The sequence below is a fragment of the Serinus canaria genome, chromosome 2 (genome assembly GCF_022539315.1).
Source record: "Serinus canaria isolate serCan28SL12 chromosome 2, serCan2020, whole genome shotgun sequence".
Lineage (NCBI taxonomy): Eukaryota > Metazoa > Chordata > Aves > Passeriformes > Fringillidae > Serinus > Serinus canaria.
The window spans coordinates 91,346,276-91,365,804 of NC_066315.1; the positions used below are offsets into that span (position 1 = coordinate 91,346,276).

General features: G+C 38.6%; 1 protein-coding gene across 2 annotated transcripts in view; it reads left to right on the forward strand.

Moving 5' to 3' along the window:
- The window catches only part of ERP44 (endoplasmic reticulum protein 44), a 47,472-nt gene extending 28,195 nt beyond the window's left edge, over window positions 1–19,277 (forward strand). For both annotated transcript variants that reach the window (XM_009101398.4, XM_050971185.1), the window contains exons 5-12: window positions 3,395–3,579; window positions 3,991–4,106; window positions 7,741–7,798; window positions 9,120–9,236; window positions 12,843–12,954; window positions 13,418–13,559; window positions 16,506–16,608; window positions 18,691–19,277. In XM_009101398.4, the coding sequence (XP_009099646.1) occupies window positions 3,395–3,579; window positions 3,991–4,106; window positions 7,741–7,798; window positions 9,120–9,236; window positions 12,843–12,954; window positions 13,418–13,559; window positions 16,506–16,608; window positions 18,691–18,792 (935 nt within the window). In that variant the 3' untranslated portion in view covers window positions 18,793–19,277. The remainder of the gene's footprint in view (window positions 1–3,394; window positions 3,580–3,990; window positions 4,107–7,740; window positions 7,799–9,119; window positions 9,237–12,842; window positions 12,955–13,417; window positions 13,560–16,505; window positions 16,609–18,690) is intronic.
- The last annotated feature ends 252 nt before the right edge of the window (window positions 19,278–19,529 follow it).

Consider the following 19,529-nt stretch of genomic DNA (forward strand, 5'->3'; position numbering starts at 1 on the left):
CTATAACTAATGCAATCTGTGAATGAGCTCAAACAATATTCCATGTATTTGCATTGTGTATTTCCAATTTTAAAAGGAATATAATTTTGTAGTTGCACTGCTTATGCTAACTCTACCTGTATCAAATGCCAGGGCTTAATGAAGCATTTAAGATTTACTCTATTTGACTTTTGAATTAATTCAAACAGTTTTTCATGTACTTGCATTTTATTTTTTGTAAAAAGATGGTTTTCAAATACTTACTTGTGTAGGAGTGTAATTTCTCTGTGTTAGTTCAAATATCAGCATTCATGGAATCTCAATGTAATTTGTAAAGATCATGCAGGTACTGACTTAGAAAATAATGTTTGAATTCAGCTTTGACAGTGGGCATTTATTGCCAATAATATTTTTACACAACTTCAGCGTTTGATGAAGATCCACATCCTTAGGTACTGCAATCTCCATCTTGGAGAACCTGCATGACCCCCTGAATGCCCCTTCTTCAACCCTTGCATCCTCCTATAGCTGTGGAAATAACATGAGGGAAAAGTCCATGTTGTGAGACAAAGAAGTGGGGGGTTTGGTGTTCTCTTGTTGTGCAGCTCTGTAACAGGAGGAGTCACTAAGCTCAATGTGTTTCTGTGAAACCTTGACACGTTGTGCTCCTTGTCCCTTGTCAGACCTTGGTCAAGGTTGGATCAACTCATGTACTGGCAGACCAAAGGTCATCCTGTCAGCAGGAAGAAGGGCAGCAAATGCCTGGCTTGCAGATGTCTGTTTTCTACCAAGCAAATATTAAGTGATTCCTCTGCTGTACTTGCCACCTTCTTGCAGGCAGATCTTAGGTACTTTAACTAAAATGTGGTAGAGTTTAAGGGAAGAAAACATTATTAATCTAATGTTCATTAATGTTGAATATATTGACATCCTCCATGGAGAAATTTGTATTAATTTGAAATAAAAGTACTCTTCACTGAGGACATAAAATGTTTTACCTTAATTTTATCTGTAATTAGTGCATTAAGAAATGCACTTCTGGGATATTTAGGAAACAAGTCAAGGCCTCTTAGTCAAAATTGATAGGCTGAATTCTGTGCTGTTTTATAGTCCTGCAAAGCTTTTTAGGAACTGGGCTTAGCTGGTGAAGCTTTGAAGTTTACTTGGGAGATGTTAGAGAACATTTTTGTGGAGTAGACCACAAAATTCTTATTCTTTTGCTATGCACATTTTGTTTTCAGTTCTCAGACTGATCTAAGCTGTGCAACTTGTGCAGGGACTGTTTTCAGTAACTAAAGCTGCAAATAGGATTAGAATTGTTCTAGTTGGTTTCACTGTGAGTTCTCCAGGCAGCATTGAATTCAGACTTCTCCATTCTCTTTAAGAAAGAGTAAGTGTAAGTTAGAAAGCAAGTCTGCTTTGTAGTAAATATATAGCTGTAGCTGAGAAGGGATGTTTTTGTCAGAGTGGATTTGTTCTCACGTCATTCAGTACTGTTCCACATGTGCTCATGGACCCCATTTGGTTGCCTTCCTGCTGTGGGCTAATTCAGGTCACCTGAAGGGTACCCTGTGACTTGTAAAGAGTCCATGAAAAGTAAGGATAAGTGTACAGGCCACACTTGCAATGCCTTCCTCTCTCTGTCAACTGAATGAAACTTCTCTGTCTCCAAAGGATAGATCAGTCCGCTGAATTCACCACCTCTGCCTTTTCTTGAGAGAAAAAAGAAGGGGAAGTGTGGTGGGTGTGGTTGACTGGAACCAGTCTCCTCAAATAGTTAAGTAGCTCGGGAAGGTGGGCATATTTGGGGGGCATTCAGTTGAGTTTAGGTCCAGAGATATAAGTAAACTGCATCCCACTCTGTAAAAGAAGATAAATCATTTTCACAGGGTCTGTGAGATTTTTTTTTCCCTAGATTTATTTCTAGGGGAAGAGTGAACAGGAGGAAATAATTAAGCAAAGCAAAATCCAAAGGAAACTGCTTCTGGAAATCTAACATTATATACTTTGTTTTTATTGTTTGTTTTTATTCTTGCTTTCCTAAGAACCCAAAGTATATCTGGTTACCTCATTTCTTCAGTTCTTCCTTATACAATTGTCAAGTTCTTTGCTGGACTTCAGCCACATCTGAAAGGGGTAATAGCATTCAAAGCTATTAAATACTTTAAAACTTTGATTAAAGCAGTTGCTGAGTATTGGAGATGCACAAAACAAATTTCTACACCATAGCAAAGGTTGTTGTAAAAACACAAGACAGCTGGATCCTGCTCAGTGTGCCATGAATCACTTGCTGCTTATGTGTAAGCTTCCCCATCAGTTTGGGAACTAGCTGCAATTCCTATTGCAATTTGCTGTGTCCCAATGATTTAGCAAAGTGGGAGGGGGACAGAGGGGCATGTTAAGAACTCTGGTGGGGTGTGGTGAAGAACCACATTTGTGCCTTAGTAGTGGTTGAAGGTGCACAGGATGCACATGTGTGGGAAACCTGTATTGCTTCTACTTAGCTTTCTTCTTTACTGCTCTTTTAATTTTCCTGTAAAGCTTCTTTCTGGTTTTATTCTTTTACATTTGTAAGTCTTATGAATAAATAAATAACTGAGTTGTTAGATAAAGGTGCAAATAGCTGGTGCACTTATCCTAGATTAATGCCAATCACGTGTTACTTTGTTGTGTGAACCTCTCTGTGGTCCAGGTCTAGAAGAAGACTGGACTGTATCTATAGGTGTGAATGAAGGCCTGTCTTGGAGGGAATGATGATATTGGTTGACCAGAGAGGTGTCTGCCTTAATCTGGAAACCTGGAATTTTGTCTTTGTTCAAAACCTGAACATTTCAGAACTGGAACAGCAGTCTTCTGGCCTTCACAGACTTCAGAAAATACTTTGCACAGTGTTTACATTCTCAAACATTTTAGACATGACAGTTATATTTCCAGCATTGCAATTGAGATGAAAATCCTAAGTTTGAAGAAAAATAGGAGATTATTTATTTTACTAATATTTTCTCAAGTGGGTTAATTAACTGGGACTGGCAAACTTTGAAGATTCTCATGTTCTTGTTATGCTCTTAAATTTAAATTTTAGTTGTTTGTAGGAAGTGGGCTAAATGAGTATATATGATCAAGCAGAGTGTTTGCTTAACACGGATTTTGGTAATTCTTTCCTTTATGATGATCAGTACATGGGAGAAATATAGGTGTGAAGGGTTTTGCTGCTTTTCCTTTGGGGGTTTTTGGGAGGGTTTGTTTTTGTTGGTTTTTGTTTGTTTGTTTTGTTTTGTCATCTTGTTGCTTAAAGACGTAGGATGGCTGGTTCAGACATTCCACCTACAGGCAGACATATACATGCATAAGAAACAATCTTCAGTATATTTCTGTATTTGTAGGGCTTGCTTTCATTTTCTTAATTTCTTTTTAGCTGATATAGCTCAGAGGTACAGGATAAGCAAATACCCAACTCTGAAGCTCTTCCGAAATGGCATGATGATGAAGAGGGAATACAGGGGTCAGAGATCTGTGACAGCAATAGCAGATTACATCAGGCAGCAGAAAAGTAACCCCATTCGGGAGGTCCAGGATTTGGAAGAAATTAGTTCCCTTGATGTAAGTGTTTCAATTTTATTCCTTCTCTGAAGTTTTTTTTCAATGTTGAACTGTGGAATGTTCAGGACCTTGTAGTTTTTGTTAAATTGAGTGGAAAACTGGATCATTTGCAGTATTACAAATTAGTTCAGTGTAGTCACTTTGAGCTGCATTCACTCCATACTAAGTTATTTATCTTGCTTTTGAAAGTTTGAAAAGTATCATGTGTTGTATTTGGCAAGATACTTTTAATATTCCTCACCAAAGAAATACTCACAAGGATTCTTCTGAATATTGGAAAGGCAAAAAAGAAATAATTTCTGCATTTACTGACTGTTGAATGAATGGCATCTCTCTATTTAATATCTGTAGGGAGTAATGACAGTTTTTGATAATTTGATGCAAGTTATAATTCAACCTTTGTTTTTACAGCGCAGCAGAAGAAATATTATTGGGTACTTTGAGCAAAAGGACTCTGATAATTACAGAACCTTTGAAAGAGTAGCGAATATTTTGCATGATGATTGTGTGTTCCTCTCTGCCTTTGGGTAAGTTTTGAAATTTCTTGATTTCATTACTTCATTATTTAAATTCTGTTAATGAGGTCTATATAATTTTATTAAATAGACTTCTTTATTATTTTCAGCATGGCATAGCTGAAGAGACTAAACCTTAAAGGATATATACACTGAAGGGATAGGAGAAAACTCTTCTTAGCCTTAATGTTTGCTGTGAAATTAAACCCCCTTTTTTTTTTTCCCCTTTTCTCTCTAGGGAATGTAGTTGCTTACTCATTTCCACTTGGTGTTAGGGGAGCAGACCTTTTTCCAAAATACCTCATTTCTGTGCCTCCTTTTTCATGCAAGTTTTATGTCACTGCACAGTGTAATAGCTTAGAAAGAAAATTGCATTGGTGAGCTACACGGTGTAAGTCTAGAAGAAAAATCTACAGGAATTCAGATTTCTCCTTGTACAGATTTACAGTGATATTTCAGAATATTCAGTGGAAGAAGAATAGATTGGGAATGATTCATTTTTAAGTAGCATGTGAAAATCTAGATTCATTCTGCAGTGCTTAATGTGCCAGCACTGCCCAATTGGAAGTGATTGGGCATTAATGTGATTGTAGTGTTTTCCCATCTACCCACTGTTGCAAAATCAGGAATTTGCATGGTTTATGCCAGATTTTATGCTGCACAGAGTTGCTTCAGGAGTTTTTTTTAAAACTGGATGTAGTGGAGAATAGCAGAGAAACTGAGAGGATGTATCGAGGTAGAAAATGTTTCATCGGTTCGGACAAAACTTGTTGTCAGTCCCTGATGCCTCTTCCAGTATGTCTCTAAAAATAGTTTTGGGGATGGGGGAGACTGCTTGTAGGGTTGCACATGGCTTTCCCTTCCTTCAGTTCCCAGTCAGGTACTGCTATGACTGTGTAAGAAGCTCTGGCCATGACTTGTAAATCTGTGGCCTGTAGGTCTGTCAGTCTTATCCTCAGTGAGTGCCATTATCTCAAGTGTTTTCTGATGGCTGCATCCATCCTTGTTCTCAGCACAGCCACTCTGAGTTGCTATTAGAATTTTTAACTATTTTTTGCCCCTCATTCAACATTTCAAAAATAACTTTAAAAAATTATTAGTAAGATAGCACTACTTTCAACATTCACTCTCCTGGTTTTTGAGTCTGTTCATCTTTGGTTTGCTGTTTGTCAATTGCCTATAATGAGAAGCAGTTTCCCACCACCCAGTGTTTGCACTTGGTTGTGGGGCACTGTTCTTGAAGTAGATACTATAGGGGGTTTATTTTTATTTTTTGTCCAGATATAAGCAATAAGCAGACATAGTGGAATGGATCACAGTTTGATTATTGATATCCTGCCTGTGTAAATACAGATTGCACAGCAGGTTTGTTGTTATTCTTATCTCCAGACACCCATTCCCTTTCTAGCCTGGAGCTGTTAGTGTTTTAAAGTGCAGCCTTCCCAACAGCAACCTTGGGAGCTAAATGTTTTCATCTCTCAGTAGCTGAGGCTCTTCAACTTCCTAAAAATTGTATGTGAAAAGATTTCCAAGGGAGATGCTGGCTACAGATCAGTGGTTTTTTATTCAGATTATATATAGCAAAATTTTTCATGGGGAGCTGGCATTGATCAGTTGAACTCTTCTGACTGAGCATCCTAACAGCCCCTGGAAAGGACTTATGGTTTTGCTATGGACAGAGTTCAACAGTGACATGATTTGGGGAGGTTACATGAGTGGTCATGTTCAAATTTCTCTTAAGCTAAAATAAAACAATCAATTTGACAGGAGAAACATAGTTGCTTGACTAGCTTCTGTCAAGGCAGAACTGTCCCATTATGCCAAAATTATTCTGGCTTTAGGTACTTGTAATAGCTTATTTAAAAACTCAGTTAATAGTAGTTAGTTGCAGATGATTTTGATGCTTAAAAATGTTCTTAAATTAACTGGTCCTTACAGTTCTGTTAAGATATGAAGCGGCCACAGAACAAGATTATTGAAGGAAGACTTGTAAGTAGGAGGAGATAGATGAAGAATCTGATTGAGAGATTGTTAGAGTTAGATTTTAGAAGTAGAGAGGAATGAATCTGTAATGTTTGCGAACATGGAAGAGAATGTTGAACAGGGAAAAAAAGCCAAAAATACTTTTATCTTAAAAGACTATGATGAACTATAAGTAATTCATGGCAGAAAGTGTTAAATCTAGGAACTGTTTTAATTTTACATTAGCAAGTAAATATGGCAGGGAAGGGTGGGGGGTTGTGTGCTTTCCAGAGATTCACCTTGTATATTACTGCTTCAAAAAAAGACAAAATGCAAACTGAAGTGTTTCCATTTTAGTAGTTCTTTTAAAAAGGTGTATCTTCAGGCTTTTGGGATTTTCACATCATATCCCCACTTTATTTGAGTTATCTGAAAAAAAAAATCAGTTATAGCTGCAGCTACTGGAGTGGAAGAACACAGAAGACATTCTGGGTTCTACCACAGGGTAACCCTAGAGCATGTATTTCATTATAGATTATCATCAGTTTAGCAAGCAGTGATTGTGCAGGTGGCTTCTATGGCTTCACTTTCTTGTTCCATGAAGGCTTATTTGGGATGCAAGTGGTTTACCTCAGTCATGATTGTCACTAGGAAGGCTCATTTCACATTCTGGGGAGAGTCATGTTGGGAATACTAAAATGCATTTTAAAATACACATCTCTAAACTGATGCAAATACTGGTGGTATAACATAACTGATGCAAGGCACCTTTTATATGTGATAAGGAAAGATAATTAGATCAAAAGAAATCAATAAAACATAGGTACTTTGAGTTAAGCCTTGTGATGTCTGTAGTTTTCTCGGCACTCTAAATTGATCAGACCTCTCTGGAAGATGTATCTCATCTTGCAGTGAGGTAATTTTAGATAATTTGGCTTCTCTTACTTTTCTGTCTCCTTCATTGGATGCACAGCTGTTCCAACTTACTTGAAGAAGAGATTATAATTTTGGGGTACAAACTAGCAGCATTCAGGGCACTTTGCTGTGATTTGGGGTAAAATATTCTAAAGGCACAAGAGGAACTTACCAAGGTGAGATAGTAAGCTGAATACCAAGGAGGAATTGTGTCTTAGATATATTATCAGTGGCCAGAAACTGCATGCTGTGTCTTCTCTCTAGATGTGTTCTGAGGGTAAAATGGACAGTGGGGGCTCACTTGCCCTTTGTTTTCTCTTTGCTTGTGCGTACAGAACACCTCAAAGCCCTTCTCTGTCAGGGTAGAGGAGATGTAAATTCTTAGTGTAAACAGTGGAATAGGAAGAGTAAATGCAAACAAGAATCCACCTTCCTCCTTGCTTCCTCAAGACTTTTTCTTTAGTTCTTTGATGGTTTTTACCCAGAATTGTCCTGGTGTTTATCACTTGTCACTTTGATGCCTTTAGTCCAGACTTCTGATCTTAGGGATGCATCTTGCTGACTCCCTTAATGCCTTCTTATCCAGGCAGGCCAAGTTTCTATGGAGTCACTTTACAGTTTACTTTAAAAATGAAGGATTTTAATTCTCAAATTGTAAAGGGGAGAAAAAGGAAGTAAGAAGAGGATAGAAAATTAATTTATGAATTTTGGTATCTCAGTTATTTTATTTGTCTGTACTAAGACATGCTTACTGGTTGGTTTGTTGTAGGGCTATTTCAAAAGCAGAGAGATTTAGTGGGGACAATGTAATCTACAAGCCACCAGGGGTAAGTGTAACTATGTATTTTATTTTGATTGTTGTGCTTATATGTGAATACAAACAAATGGAGACTGTATTCAGATCATTCAGTATGTTACTGCATCTCAGATCTTAGTTTTATTCCATCACTGAATAATGTGAGGAATAGGATCATAGAAATTAGTGTTTCTGTGTCAGTGAAAAAGATCAGTCTCACATGTTAACAGTTAATGCACAGAACCTAAAGTTTGAAATAGCCATGTCAAAAAATTTAATTTTTTTTTTAACACAGTCAACACATCATGAGTATTCTGTATAATTCTTTAAAATCTGTGAAGCTGGTACACTTCATGTTTTTCAAAGCAAGTGACAATTACTGTGTATTTTTCTGATTATTACTTAATTGTCTTGTAAGCCTTAGTCCAGAAGGGTTAAGAGCTCTTCTGTTAATTTAAAAAGAAAAGAATAATTATTAATAAAATTAACTGTAGGTTAGCAAACTCTCATAAACATACTTTTACTGGAAGAAAAATTCAGTACAGAAGAAAATCTGCAAGAATTGCTTTGTAGAGACATACTATCTAAAACTCTGCTCCTTTCTCAAATTTACTGTATGAAAAGAGCTGCTTACAAAAGAGGAAATAGATGCAAATAGACCTGAGGGGGAAGGAGGTTTCAAAACATTTTTATTTTTTTCCAACAATAGAATTTATGAAGTTAACCTAATTTATATGGCATTTCTGAATGAAGTGTGCTTAATCATGGCCGCAGCTTGCGAAGTCATGCTTTACTTCAAGTTAACCAAAATCGTAATTAAATTAAAGGATGCTAGCACTGAATTACAAGTTAAAGCTACTAGCAAATGAAGGAAAATTATTATTTATTCATTTCTCTTTGGCAAAGCAAATGTAAAATACCAGTTTCAAGTCCTTTAGGACATTAGGAAGGGGTTTTGATCAGTCTCTGTAACTATCAGCATTCGCTGAAGCAGCTCACTATCTGCATTTAGTTTAGGTCTGGAGATATTATTTCTCAGCCTAGCAGAAAACAGAAATCTAAATAGCCCTTACTTGAAGCTTCCCTAATTTGGAAACAAAGTATCTCCCATTATTTATAAATTGTCTTATAAAATGGAGTTGACTGCATAAATTATCATATGTAATATTTATTTTCTATTTGTACTTTTATCACTTATTTAATAGAAATCTTGCATGCACAAGGTTGAATATTGGTGTAAGATTTGTTTTAAATATTTGTATGAATATTGTAATTTTATGTTGAGTAGGTAATCTTTGTAGGCAGCAATGTCATTTCTACTGTTTCTTACCCTGTATTTTTCTTTTCAACAGGAGAATGCTCCAGATATGGTGTATTTAGGTTCACTAACCAATTTTGATTTGATTTATGCATGGACACAAGACAAATGTGTACCACTAGTTCGAGAAATCACATTTGAAAATGGGGAGGTAAAATTTTTTTCTTCTATTCTACATTTGGGCTTTCTTTCTTGAAACCAAAATGTCTCTTTCAAGGTCCCTCCACATCAAAGAACTTTGTGTATTTTGGTTTAGACAGAAAATGGCTGTCAGATAATGTCCTTTCATTCTTTAGAAGCTTTTTGGTTACTCTTGAAATTCACTGGAGGCACATCTTTGGTAGTAGTTTCATACACTACCAAAGTAAGAAGCTATAATTACAGAACTATTAAGGTTGGGAAAGACCTTTAAGATCATTGAGTCCAGCAGTTAACCCAGCACCACTGTGCTCAACACTAAACCTTGTCCCCAGGTGCCACATCCAGGTGTTTTTTTGAGTACTTCCAGGAATGGGATTCTACCACTTCCCTGAGCAGGCTGTTCCAGTGCTTCACAACCCTTTCCGTGGAAAAGTTTTTCCCAATATCCAGTCTAAACCTATCCTGGTGCAACCTGAGGTCATCTCCTCTTCTCCTGTCACTTGTTACCTGGGAGAAGAGGCCAGCCCCCACCTGGCTACACCCTCCTTTCAGGCAGTTGTAGAGAGTAATAGGGTCTCCCCTGAGCCTCCTTTTCTCCAGGCTAAACATCCCCAGCTCCCTCCCATTGATGTTAATGTGAGTGGTAGAAAAATACTACTGTATTAACCACTTCCAAAGCATTATCTAATAAATAAGCACAATAAATGATGGCTGACCATGGAATCTTCTGGGAATGGTAATGAAAACTCTGAGGGATTTTTATTTTCAATCTGTGTAAAAGCACTGGTAGCTTAATCTTTTTAGTTTCATGTGTTGTTTCCCATCCTTTTCTTCTTTCGGCTGCAGTTTGTCAGGTGAAATTTGGGAGTTTTGTTTTTAAATATCTCTTCTCATTATTATTTCTTTCAAGGCTTTTTTGTTTCCTTTTGTACCTTCTTCTTCTTTTGTCCATGTCCAACTCCATATTTTTTGTTCTTTGTAAAATAAATAATGGGGAAGAAAGTCCTTAGAAAATTATCAAGTTTGTAGCATCTCAAAAGGAGTATTTGTACATAGGTACAGAATCTCTTAGAAAATCTGCCAAGGTTTGTCACAAATTATGGTACGTTGTCCATACTGGATGAGAAACCAGAGAATCAGTCATGATTCATTCACAGTTTGCACACTTAATTCTTTTTATCCTGAATCTGCTGTTCTGGGCACATGCAGCACTTCAGGTTTCCCACTTCAGGCAGAGGGATGGACAGGGTGATTTTACTAAGGCCATGTTTATTGACTGTTTTCTAGTCAATCCTGCCAGCTTTTATTGGAAATTTCTGATAGTTAACAAATCTTAATTCTTCATTTGCTACTCAATATGTAAAAGATGCCACATGTTAACATCTTTAGAAGTGTGGTAGATTTTCAGTGTACTTTTTCCATGGTGAAGTAGGATTCTGAGCCTGGGAAGCCAAGGTTCATCACTGTTAGCATGTACCACATTCTGTTGTGGTTTCTCTGGTTGTTCCCTTAACCTTTGATTCCTGTTTGCTTAGGCAGATAGTTACAATTACAATGTGACATTTTGCATGGCAAAGTTTGTTTAAAAATTTCAGTGTTGCTGATACCCAAACAAATTTAAACATGCCAAAATTGATATGTTTCTGCATGCTGAGATTGTACAGTTTTTTAAATGGGCTTTTATTGTGCGTACTGCACAATATTACAAGATAAAAATATAAAGTGCTGGGACTGTTAAACTGTGTTGATGGCACTAGGATGCACTTAAGGCACACAGTAATTGAGCTCTGAAGCTAAATTACTGTGTCTTCTGCTCGAGGGTCTTCTGCTTGAGGACTGCCCGTTTGAGACAGTTCCCGCTTGACTGGCAAAGGCTGTTGGGATCAGGATATCATTCAGAAGAAGTCCCTGTTTAACCTGGAGTCAGGCTGTGTAGTTCTATGTTAAATGGATGCAGTGAACCTGTGTCAGCCAACAGTGGTGCTGAGCAGTGAGGTTTGGAACCAGTAAGTTTCTCAAAGGCACACAGAAATGATGTGGGAAGCTGAGATCTAATGGAAAGTCTTCTGATTTTCTTAGTGCCAAACAACACAGCAGCTTTTGAGGGAGCTTTCACTTGTCCTGCCTGTCAGTGAGACATGATATGAAAGCTGGAATAGCATAGGAAACAAAGGGAGGTATCTTATAGAAGGGCTAAAATTAGCAAAGTTCACGCCAGCTGTTCTTAAAGACTGTTTGGAGATAAATTGATCTTGTGAATGTAACTTGCTGAGGTTTTCATTTTAGCTGCTTGCAAGCAATAGAAGACCTTAGAGCCAGATAGCAAGCTGTTTAGGAGTTCTCCCTCTGGAAATGTCCTTTCAGAAGTGAGGGAAATGGAGCCATAATTATAGTGATACAAAACAAACTTTTCCCCATCCTGTAGTAGGAGAGGAGGCTGAGATCCAGCTGAATGTGTGCGTGTAAAAATGAGAATGAGCAAATATGATTAGTTGTTGTTTTAGGGGTTGGATTTCAAGAGCACTGAAGTTACGAGGATCTCTGCAGTCTTCTGTTTAAGAGACTTCAACCTACCTGATGGACTTGGTTGAAGGGAGAACAAGAGCCATTTCATGTACCCTGAGTAACTCGCTGCCTACTGATAGGGGAAGTCTTTCCTTCAATTTACTGCAAATTGAAGATATTGAAGAAACCCTTCTATTTGGTAGCAGAATAAGCCACTACTATCTTTCCCAAAAAGCACAGTTTTTATGCTAATGTAGACTAGAATCAAAGCAATAGCAGCACTTGCTTGTTATATAGATGCAGTTTTGCAACAGAAATATAGACAACTGTAGGCATTTCTTAGATGGTAAATGATTATTTCTTCAATCAGGCTGTAGTGAGTTGAGGTGACAAAAATCACTTTTGGAGCAAGCGTTTGTGTTTTGTTTGAGTAAAAGAAAAATCCTGAATAGATTATTCAAGGCAATCCTGTATTTATCTCTCTGTGGGCAGAGGTCTTTAAAAGACATTGGGCTGCAAGAACGGGTTCATAGGAGGAACTAAAGTTTGCCTGTCCAGTCAGGACACAGTTACTGGCCGGAGAGCAGCACTTGACCATAACTGCTCTGGCTGTGTCATTAGCTTCTGCTTTTCTCTTCTTTAGTGAGGAGGGAATAGAGTTATTCAAAGACACTTCTTGTGTTATGCTAAGAAACCACCAATTTACTATGTGAATAAGCTAGAACTGTTCTGGAGTATACCCTCAGCCTTTTGGAGCATTTAGCAACCACGGTCTCAGGCCTTATTGCGGTTTCTCTGGAGTTGCTGTGTTTCCTCAGAATAAGGTTATTTCTTTTGCACAAGTATTCCAGTAAAAGTGTATCCCTTCCCAAAATGCTGATAATGACTTGCTCTCATTCTTTACCTGTTGTATATGATAAAAGGGAGGAAACATGGTTAACTGTATCACTCAGGTATCTCAGAGGAAGGGTCAGCAGTTAACATCTTTGGTCTTGTTCTTTTGCCTGTTATTAAAGTGGAGATCTCACTGAATTTGAAAATTGTTGGAATCGCTTAATTTGGTGTCCTTAAGAAATGGAAGAAATTAGTTTGTCCTTTGTTTTCTGTGCAGGAACTGACAGAAGAAGGCCTTCCTTTTCTCATACTTTTCCACATGAAAGATGACTTGGAGAGTTTAGAGAAATTCCAGCAGGAGGTTGCACGGCAGTTAATAGGTGAAAAAGGTTTGTAATAATTCCCACTACTTCTTGGTTTTACTGATATAATTTTTTTTTAAACAACTCAGTGGAGTGGAAGCAAAGGCCAAACAGAATTGTAGCTTTCAAGCTCTTGAGACTGAAGGGCTTGATGTGTTTTTGACAGTGAGGACCAACTCCTCTGGAAATTATTAAAATAGATGCACAATTTATTAGTAAGTAACTTTCAGAAATCCTTCTTGTCTGAATGACTTAATGTGTTTTGAGAGGGCATTAAACAAAGCTTCTGTTTGTAATACAGAAAACAAAACACTTTAAGAAGATCTATTATTTTGGTGGTGTTGCTTATTTAGACCTGTTCTCAGGTTTTGCATATTGTATCTATCTAATATCTCCACCTTTGTAATACTTAGGAAAGTGGTTTCAAATGGGTTTCAAGACGATAATAAAAAAATCCTAACATGGGTTTTTGTCTGCTCACAATGTTAAGGTACAATCAACTTCCTCCATGCTGACTGTGACAAATTCAGGCATCCACTCCTCCACATTCAGAAGACTCCAGCAGACTGCCCTGTCATTGCCATTGATAGCTTCAGGCACATGTATGTCTTTCCAGACTTCAGCGACTTGTCGTAAGTATTTTTCTTGGTGCATTTTAATTTGAGAAGAGCAAGTGAAAAGGCTCATACTGCAGTCAGTACTGTGGTAGGAAAATGTGTAAATCTGGGGTCACTAAGGCTGCCTCTGTGTGATTTAGTGTCAGAGCCTTATAGCAGGATGAGCAGGCGTGAAGTCATTATTAAATGGAGTTGTTTTACTTCATACGAGAGTCTTTTCTTGCATAAAGTTCTTAGATGCTGGTCTGCTTTTCTTTCACAGTTTTGCTATTTTCCACCATGGTTAGGCATTTGGAGCCTGGCGTGGAATTTTTAGTAGTGATCTAGATATCTCAACTATAAAAGATTAAAAATATTACCTGGACTGTGAATCATTATGTTATTCAGGATTACTGTAAAAAAGCAGCATGTAATAATTCCCAGCCTGCTGGTTTGGGTTTTCCTGCAGTGCAGATCTAGCCTTCCTGCATTGGTCTAAACCTGGAAAGTTGGCAAAGAAATAGTTGTGTGGGTCTGTGAAATTTTCCATGTGCAACTTGGAAAATGGCCAATCACTGGCATGTTTACCTGGATAAAATACCTTACAGCAAGTACCAGAGTGCTTAGGTGAATACTGCTGGGATAACCCTCATTACCTCAGCCTGACTGTGGTGGGCAGCCTTGGAAGCAGGTGTTCTGTCTGGTATGGGTCAGTCAAGGAATGAAGATGTGTAAATGTCCTCTTCAGGGGCTTTCAGCCTGAGACAAGTGCTCTGTCTTTGTCTTCTGGCTGGGTGTTAAAAAAACCTCCAGTTTCTGCAGCTGCACACACACTGCCTGCTAACTCCTGGTTAGATGTCTAGGCTGGGTATTTCATTTTTGTCAAAACCAAGGATTCAGACTTAGCATGCAATGTCAGTGTAATATCATGTTTAGTTCTGCTATTCCAGGAGACATTCTTCTACCTGAGATACTGACATCTGGGAGGAGAGTTTGAACTTAGCTTCTTTCTGCAATTCTCCACAGACTTCTCTATAAAATGTTGTCTCTGATGTATGTTGAATAGTGCTTTTCAAATATCTGAAGCTATGTATGTTGAAATTCTTGATAAGTGACTATTTTTCTCCCTGTGTTTCTGTTTCATTAGAAGATTGTATTGACTGCACACCCTAGAAAAAAAAAATAGGATATTTGCATTTTAAAACCTCTCTTTTTATTGGCACTTTTTAAACAGCCCTAAAACAAATTAACATCTCACAGAGAGGTAGTAGAGATGTTTAGTTTAGACTTTGATGTTATGTTTCTTAAATGTTCAGTTTCTGTGAAACACTGTCAGAATAATGAGAGCTACTTACTTGATGTGTACCAGTTGTCACTTACAAATGAAGCTGAAAGAGAGATGTCAGGATTGTTGACAGTTGCCTAATGATAAATAATTACTCAACCTTACTCTAGGACGTTGAGCTGATTCATAGACATAGCAAAACACAGTTTGGGAACAAGAAGAGCTTGGAGCTCCTGGGAAGATACTCTTTTGTGTATATGTGGTTTGGATGTTTTTGTTGTTTCTTGGGTGGTTTTGTACGGTGGTTTTATTTTTTAATAGTAAGTAAAATCTTAATTCTGAGACTTTCATCTACCACTTCAGTAACCTTCTGGACTCTTTCATAAACTGGCCCCAGGCTGTCTTGTGTAACCTCAGTGCTGCCACCAGCCAATAGGGTTTGGATATGGCACTTCGAGAGCTGGGCTACTAAAAGATTTCCTCTCCCTTTAGGGAGCTCATTGTCTTTTTGGAGAATAGGCACTTGGCAGGCAAATGAGACCATCACGATTTTATCCTCATCTGTTGGCCACCTGGCCCTATTCATCCTGCTGTTCCAGGCTGGAAATGATAGCAGGGAGTGTCCAGCAGATGGGTTGTAGCTTCTCAGCAAGAACAGGCTGAGCTACACAAGGCTGCAGGCACTGAGAGCCCTTGCTGCATTAGGAGAGGAGAATGTCTCCAGCAATGTACCTGCCCTAGAACAGGGGCAGGAGCCCAAGGAAAAGCAGGGAGCAGTAAGTCTGCTGTCCCTATAACTAGCCTGGGATGAACCCCTTTTTCTCCATTGTTACTAATTCACGATCTCATCTGGGATGGGAAGAGGCCCCTTAAAGTACCAGTGTGATACTGATTGGTTACAGACATTGCTGTAATGATACCCTCTGAATCAATATTTGCTGCATTTTATCCATAGCATTTTCTAATGATCTTAAATATTGCTGATAGTTTGTCTGACCACACTTTCTTCCTCTTTCCAAAATGTAATTAGTTTCATGAAAGACTCCCTACAAAACCTGTGTCTGTTCACACATTGCCTTTAGATTTTGTGCGGAGTGCTCAAACTGGAGTTTATCTCATCTTTAATACTTACTAGATTAACTCTTCACTTTGAGATTTTTAGTCAACCTGACATTTCACAAATAAAACTGGATGCTGTAGTTTAGCATGTTTGCTGTGGGTGACAGTAGATGATCTCAGATTAGATTTACATTGATATCCTCTTAGTGCTTATCTGTGGTGTGTGTGCAGTTGCTGAGGCAGTAGAGAGCCTTTCAAAGATGTTTTGTCAATAGCGCTCCCCAAGTGTCATTTGTATCTGTAAACTGTGCATTTGGAACCTGCTGTTCCCTCTTACATTACAGTTAGTGGGGAGCTGAAGGGAGTTCACAATGAAGTTATTGGCTGGTACAGCTCTGTGGGAGTTATTGAAAAGATGAAATACTTGCTGTGTTCTCTAGAGACAGTGGAAAGAAAAAGAAGCTGGTGGGATACCTTAGCAAACCATGTGGCTCCCTGTCCTCTATTAATCACCTAAAAGTAGGCATAGTGTGCTAGGTAAACAGAAGTTGGCTACTCTAAGCAGTGCACTTTAAACCTCCTGTGTTTGGACTTAACTTGTAATGAACATGTGGATGTGTCTGTTGAATTTGTTCCAGAGTTCCAGGTAAACTGAAGCAATTTGTACTAGACTTGCATTCTGGAAAATTGCATAGAGAGTTCCATCATGGCCCTGATCCAACTGATGTAGCACCTGGTCAGGTAAGGTTACAGCAAATACATTTCATTTGGCCATTTAGTAAAGACCTTTTTATTACTCTTTGTCAGAGCAGTACCTTCTAGTATATTTGTAGTTTTAACTTCTGTCTTTTGAAAATCTATTAACAGAAGCATAACATTACCACTTTTGCTTGGCTCCTCACCCTTCTTTGGGTAAAGGCAGGGAGTATCAGGGGTGGTAGGCATTAGGGGTAATATGGTACCTATTTGCCTTGAATAAGGGAAGAGTATAAGAATATTTATTTTCTCCACTGAAACAGGAGATCTTGGGCTGGATGACTGTACTGACTTCACAGAGCTGCTCTTAGGTTCTCCTGTGACTTCAGTGCAAAAGCTGATAATCCATCATAGCTGCATTGTTTTCCACACAATATACTGCTACTACTAGAGGGTGCTTCAAAGGGGAAACAACAATTGAATATTTTATATATTACCAGTATAAGCAGGAAGCAAATTATTAGAGCATCAAGAAAAGGTGGGTGAGCAGTAATAGGCCTTACTGCTTTTGTTAATGCGGTTGACAAACAGCATTAGCAGTGCTCACAGGCTGCACTCGTCAGTTTGATTTCCTCATGGTTCTATTCAAAGCTTGTCATGTTGTGTAATTACATGCTTGGAAGTCACATCTGGGATCTCTTCAGGAACACAACTACTAGATCCTTCTCCAGACAAAAGTCAGAAGCCCCTCAGTGTCAGAAAAGAAAGGACATGACCAGCCCCAATTCCCTCTGCTCATTGCAGTCTTCTAATGGTGTCTCGATCAGCTTTGTATCTTTTGATACTCCACTTGGCTCACATGCTTGGGGTTCTGCTGAAAAGTGCAAATTTAACTGTCAGGGAATATTTTCTGTACCTTGGGCACCCTCCAAAGAAAGAACCGTTTTAAACACTGCTTTCAAGGTATACATTGTGTTGTCCAGGGCTCAAAGAGCCACTTTGGTCCCAGAGGAGCCCTGGTGCCCTTGTGCTGGGGAGCCTTGGGCCATTCCATGGCTGAGGGACAGAACCTATTAATAGCTACAGGCTCCTTTTCCTGCTCATCTGTGGAATGTGGTAAGGATGGCACTGCTCTAAGTGGATTGAATGCAGCCTCCTGTTTCCCTGCTCAAAAGATTTAGAAGTGTGAAAGCCCTGGAGGGTTTGCCTTGGCCAGGAGAATGACTGCTTTTGAATGTTGTCATGACTGGCTGTGAAAACAAGTAGGCTGAATTGTCTCAGCAGTAATTCATTCGAGTTGAAGTTCTCTGTGTTTCTCAGAAATTCATTGAGCAACCGGAATTCAGGTCATCAGTAGGAGGGGCAGAAATAAGGGCTGGAGACTGAGGCATAGGCCAGGCACTTGCCCTGAGGAGGAGACTTGGCCAGGGAAGGAGGAAGCCTGTGGAGTCCCTGGATCCTGCTGCCTGCCGTCTGGGCACAGGCACAGGACCCAGAATGCAGGCTAGCTCTTGCCTCATTTCTGCCTTGAAAAATGCACACAAAACCTGGGGGATGTTTACATTCCCATCTCTGTATGGCATCCTGCCATCTTGTGGAAGATGGTGGATGCAATGGAAATAAATACTGGCCTTCACTAGGCTGGAGGCTGCTGTTGTGGATCACCTATGCCCTTTGAATTGCATGTATTTTTGTATGGGGTGTTTTCATTTCCATGGAAAAGCAATTCTAAAATACTTTAACAGTGAAGTCACTTTTGCTCTGGTATATCTTATAAAACACGTGCAGATAAATCTAGAATACCCCCAAAGCAAGTGGTGGATTCAAGCAAATACACAGTGGGGTACATTTGAAATACTTCTGTGTGACTTGTACAGAAACTCATGTGATGGCCGTTGCCCTTGAGATGTTACAACAAAAGGAAAACCCTTAACTGGAATTGCTTAATTAATGTGTTTGTGTCTGTGTTCCACCTACTTGGGACTCAGAACATAACTTCCAAAAAAACCCCAAACTCTATTTATGAGGATGCTGCACATTTCTGCATTCTCAGGCTAGAAATTCATTTAATGGAGACGAATGATTATTAGTATAACTAACAATTTTACTGTTTGTTCTGTTTTTCAGCCAATTCAGGATTTAGCAAGCAGCCCACCAGAGAGCTCATTCCAGAAACTGGCACCCAGTGAACATAGGTACACCTTATTGAGGGAAAAAGATGAACTTTAAAAAACTTGAAATAATCTTGCAAGCCTTTCAGACAGCAGCATTGACTTCTGTGTGGTGGAAATAGTAAACCTATATTTTCATAATTCTATGTGTATTTTTATTTTGAATAAACTGAAAAATAATTTTTTTCTCCCCAGGCTTGTAAATACGTTTGTTTGGTGGGTCATTCTGTACAGCATCTTTCAAACAGTACATTCTTAATGCTATAGTAAAATATCAGAGACCCATCCAGACTCTTGATCTAACTCTGTAAAACTTTTATAATCCAAATGAAGGTATCCTTGCCAGAGACATGCTGTTAACTTGCACTATCCCATTAAATAGGACTTTTGGGTTGTTTTCTGTGTAACCTTGGTAGTATGTGCTTTTTCTTCTTCTGTGAACAGCTATCCTGGTAATCTATTTCTTTGTCACATTTTTCTCCAACTTAAGAGGGTCTTCTATTCTGGATACTTGGGAGGGGAATAAATTAAAGTTTTACAGAATCTTGTGTGCTGCTTTACTGGCTGTAAATATCTAAGCAATTAAACAATCCAGAATATTAAAATACCAAGTAAGGAGAGGAAAAGTTCTGATGATAATGGCTATATTTTGAATGAAAGGGCTGTACTGACCTGCTCTGATTTCCTGGAACTAAGATTGTTATGTTGCCCACGAGGTTGTGGTAAAAGGACAGGAATGTTAAAAACCTTTCAGAATCAGAGAGGACTAGGACTGGACTGGTATCTGTCAGTCCT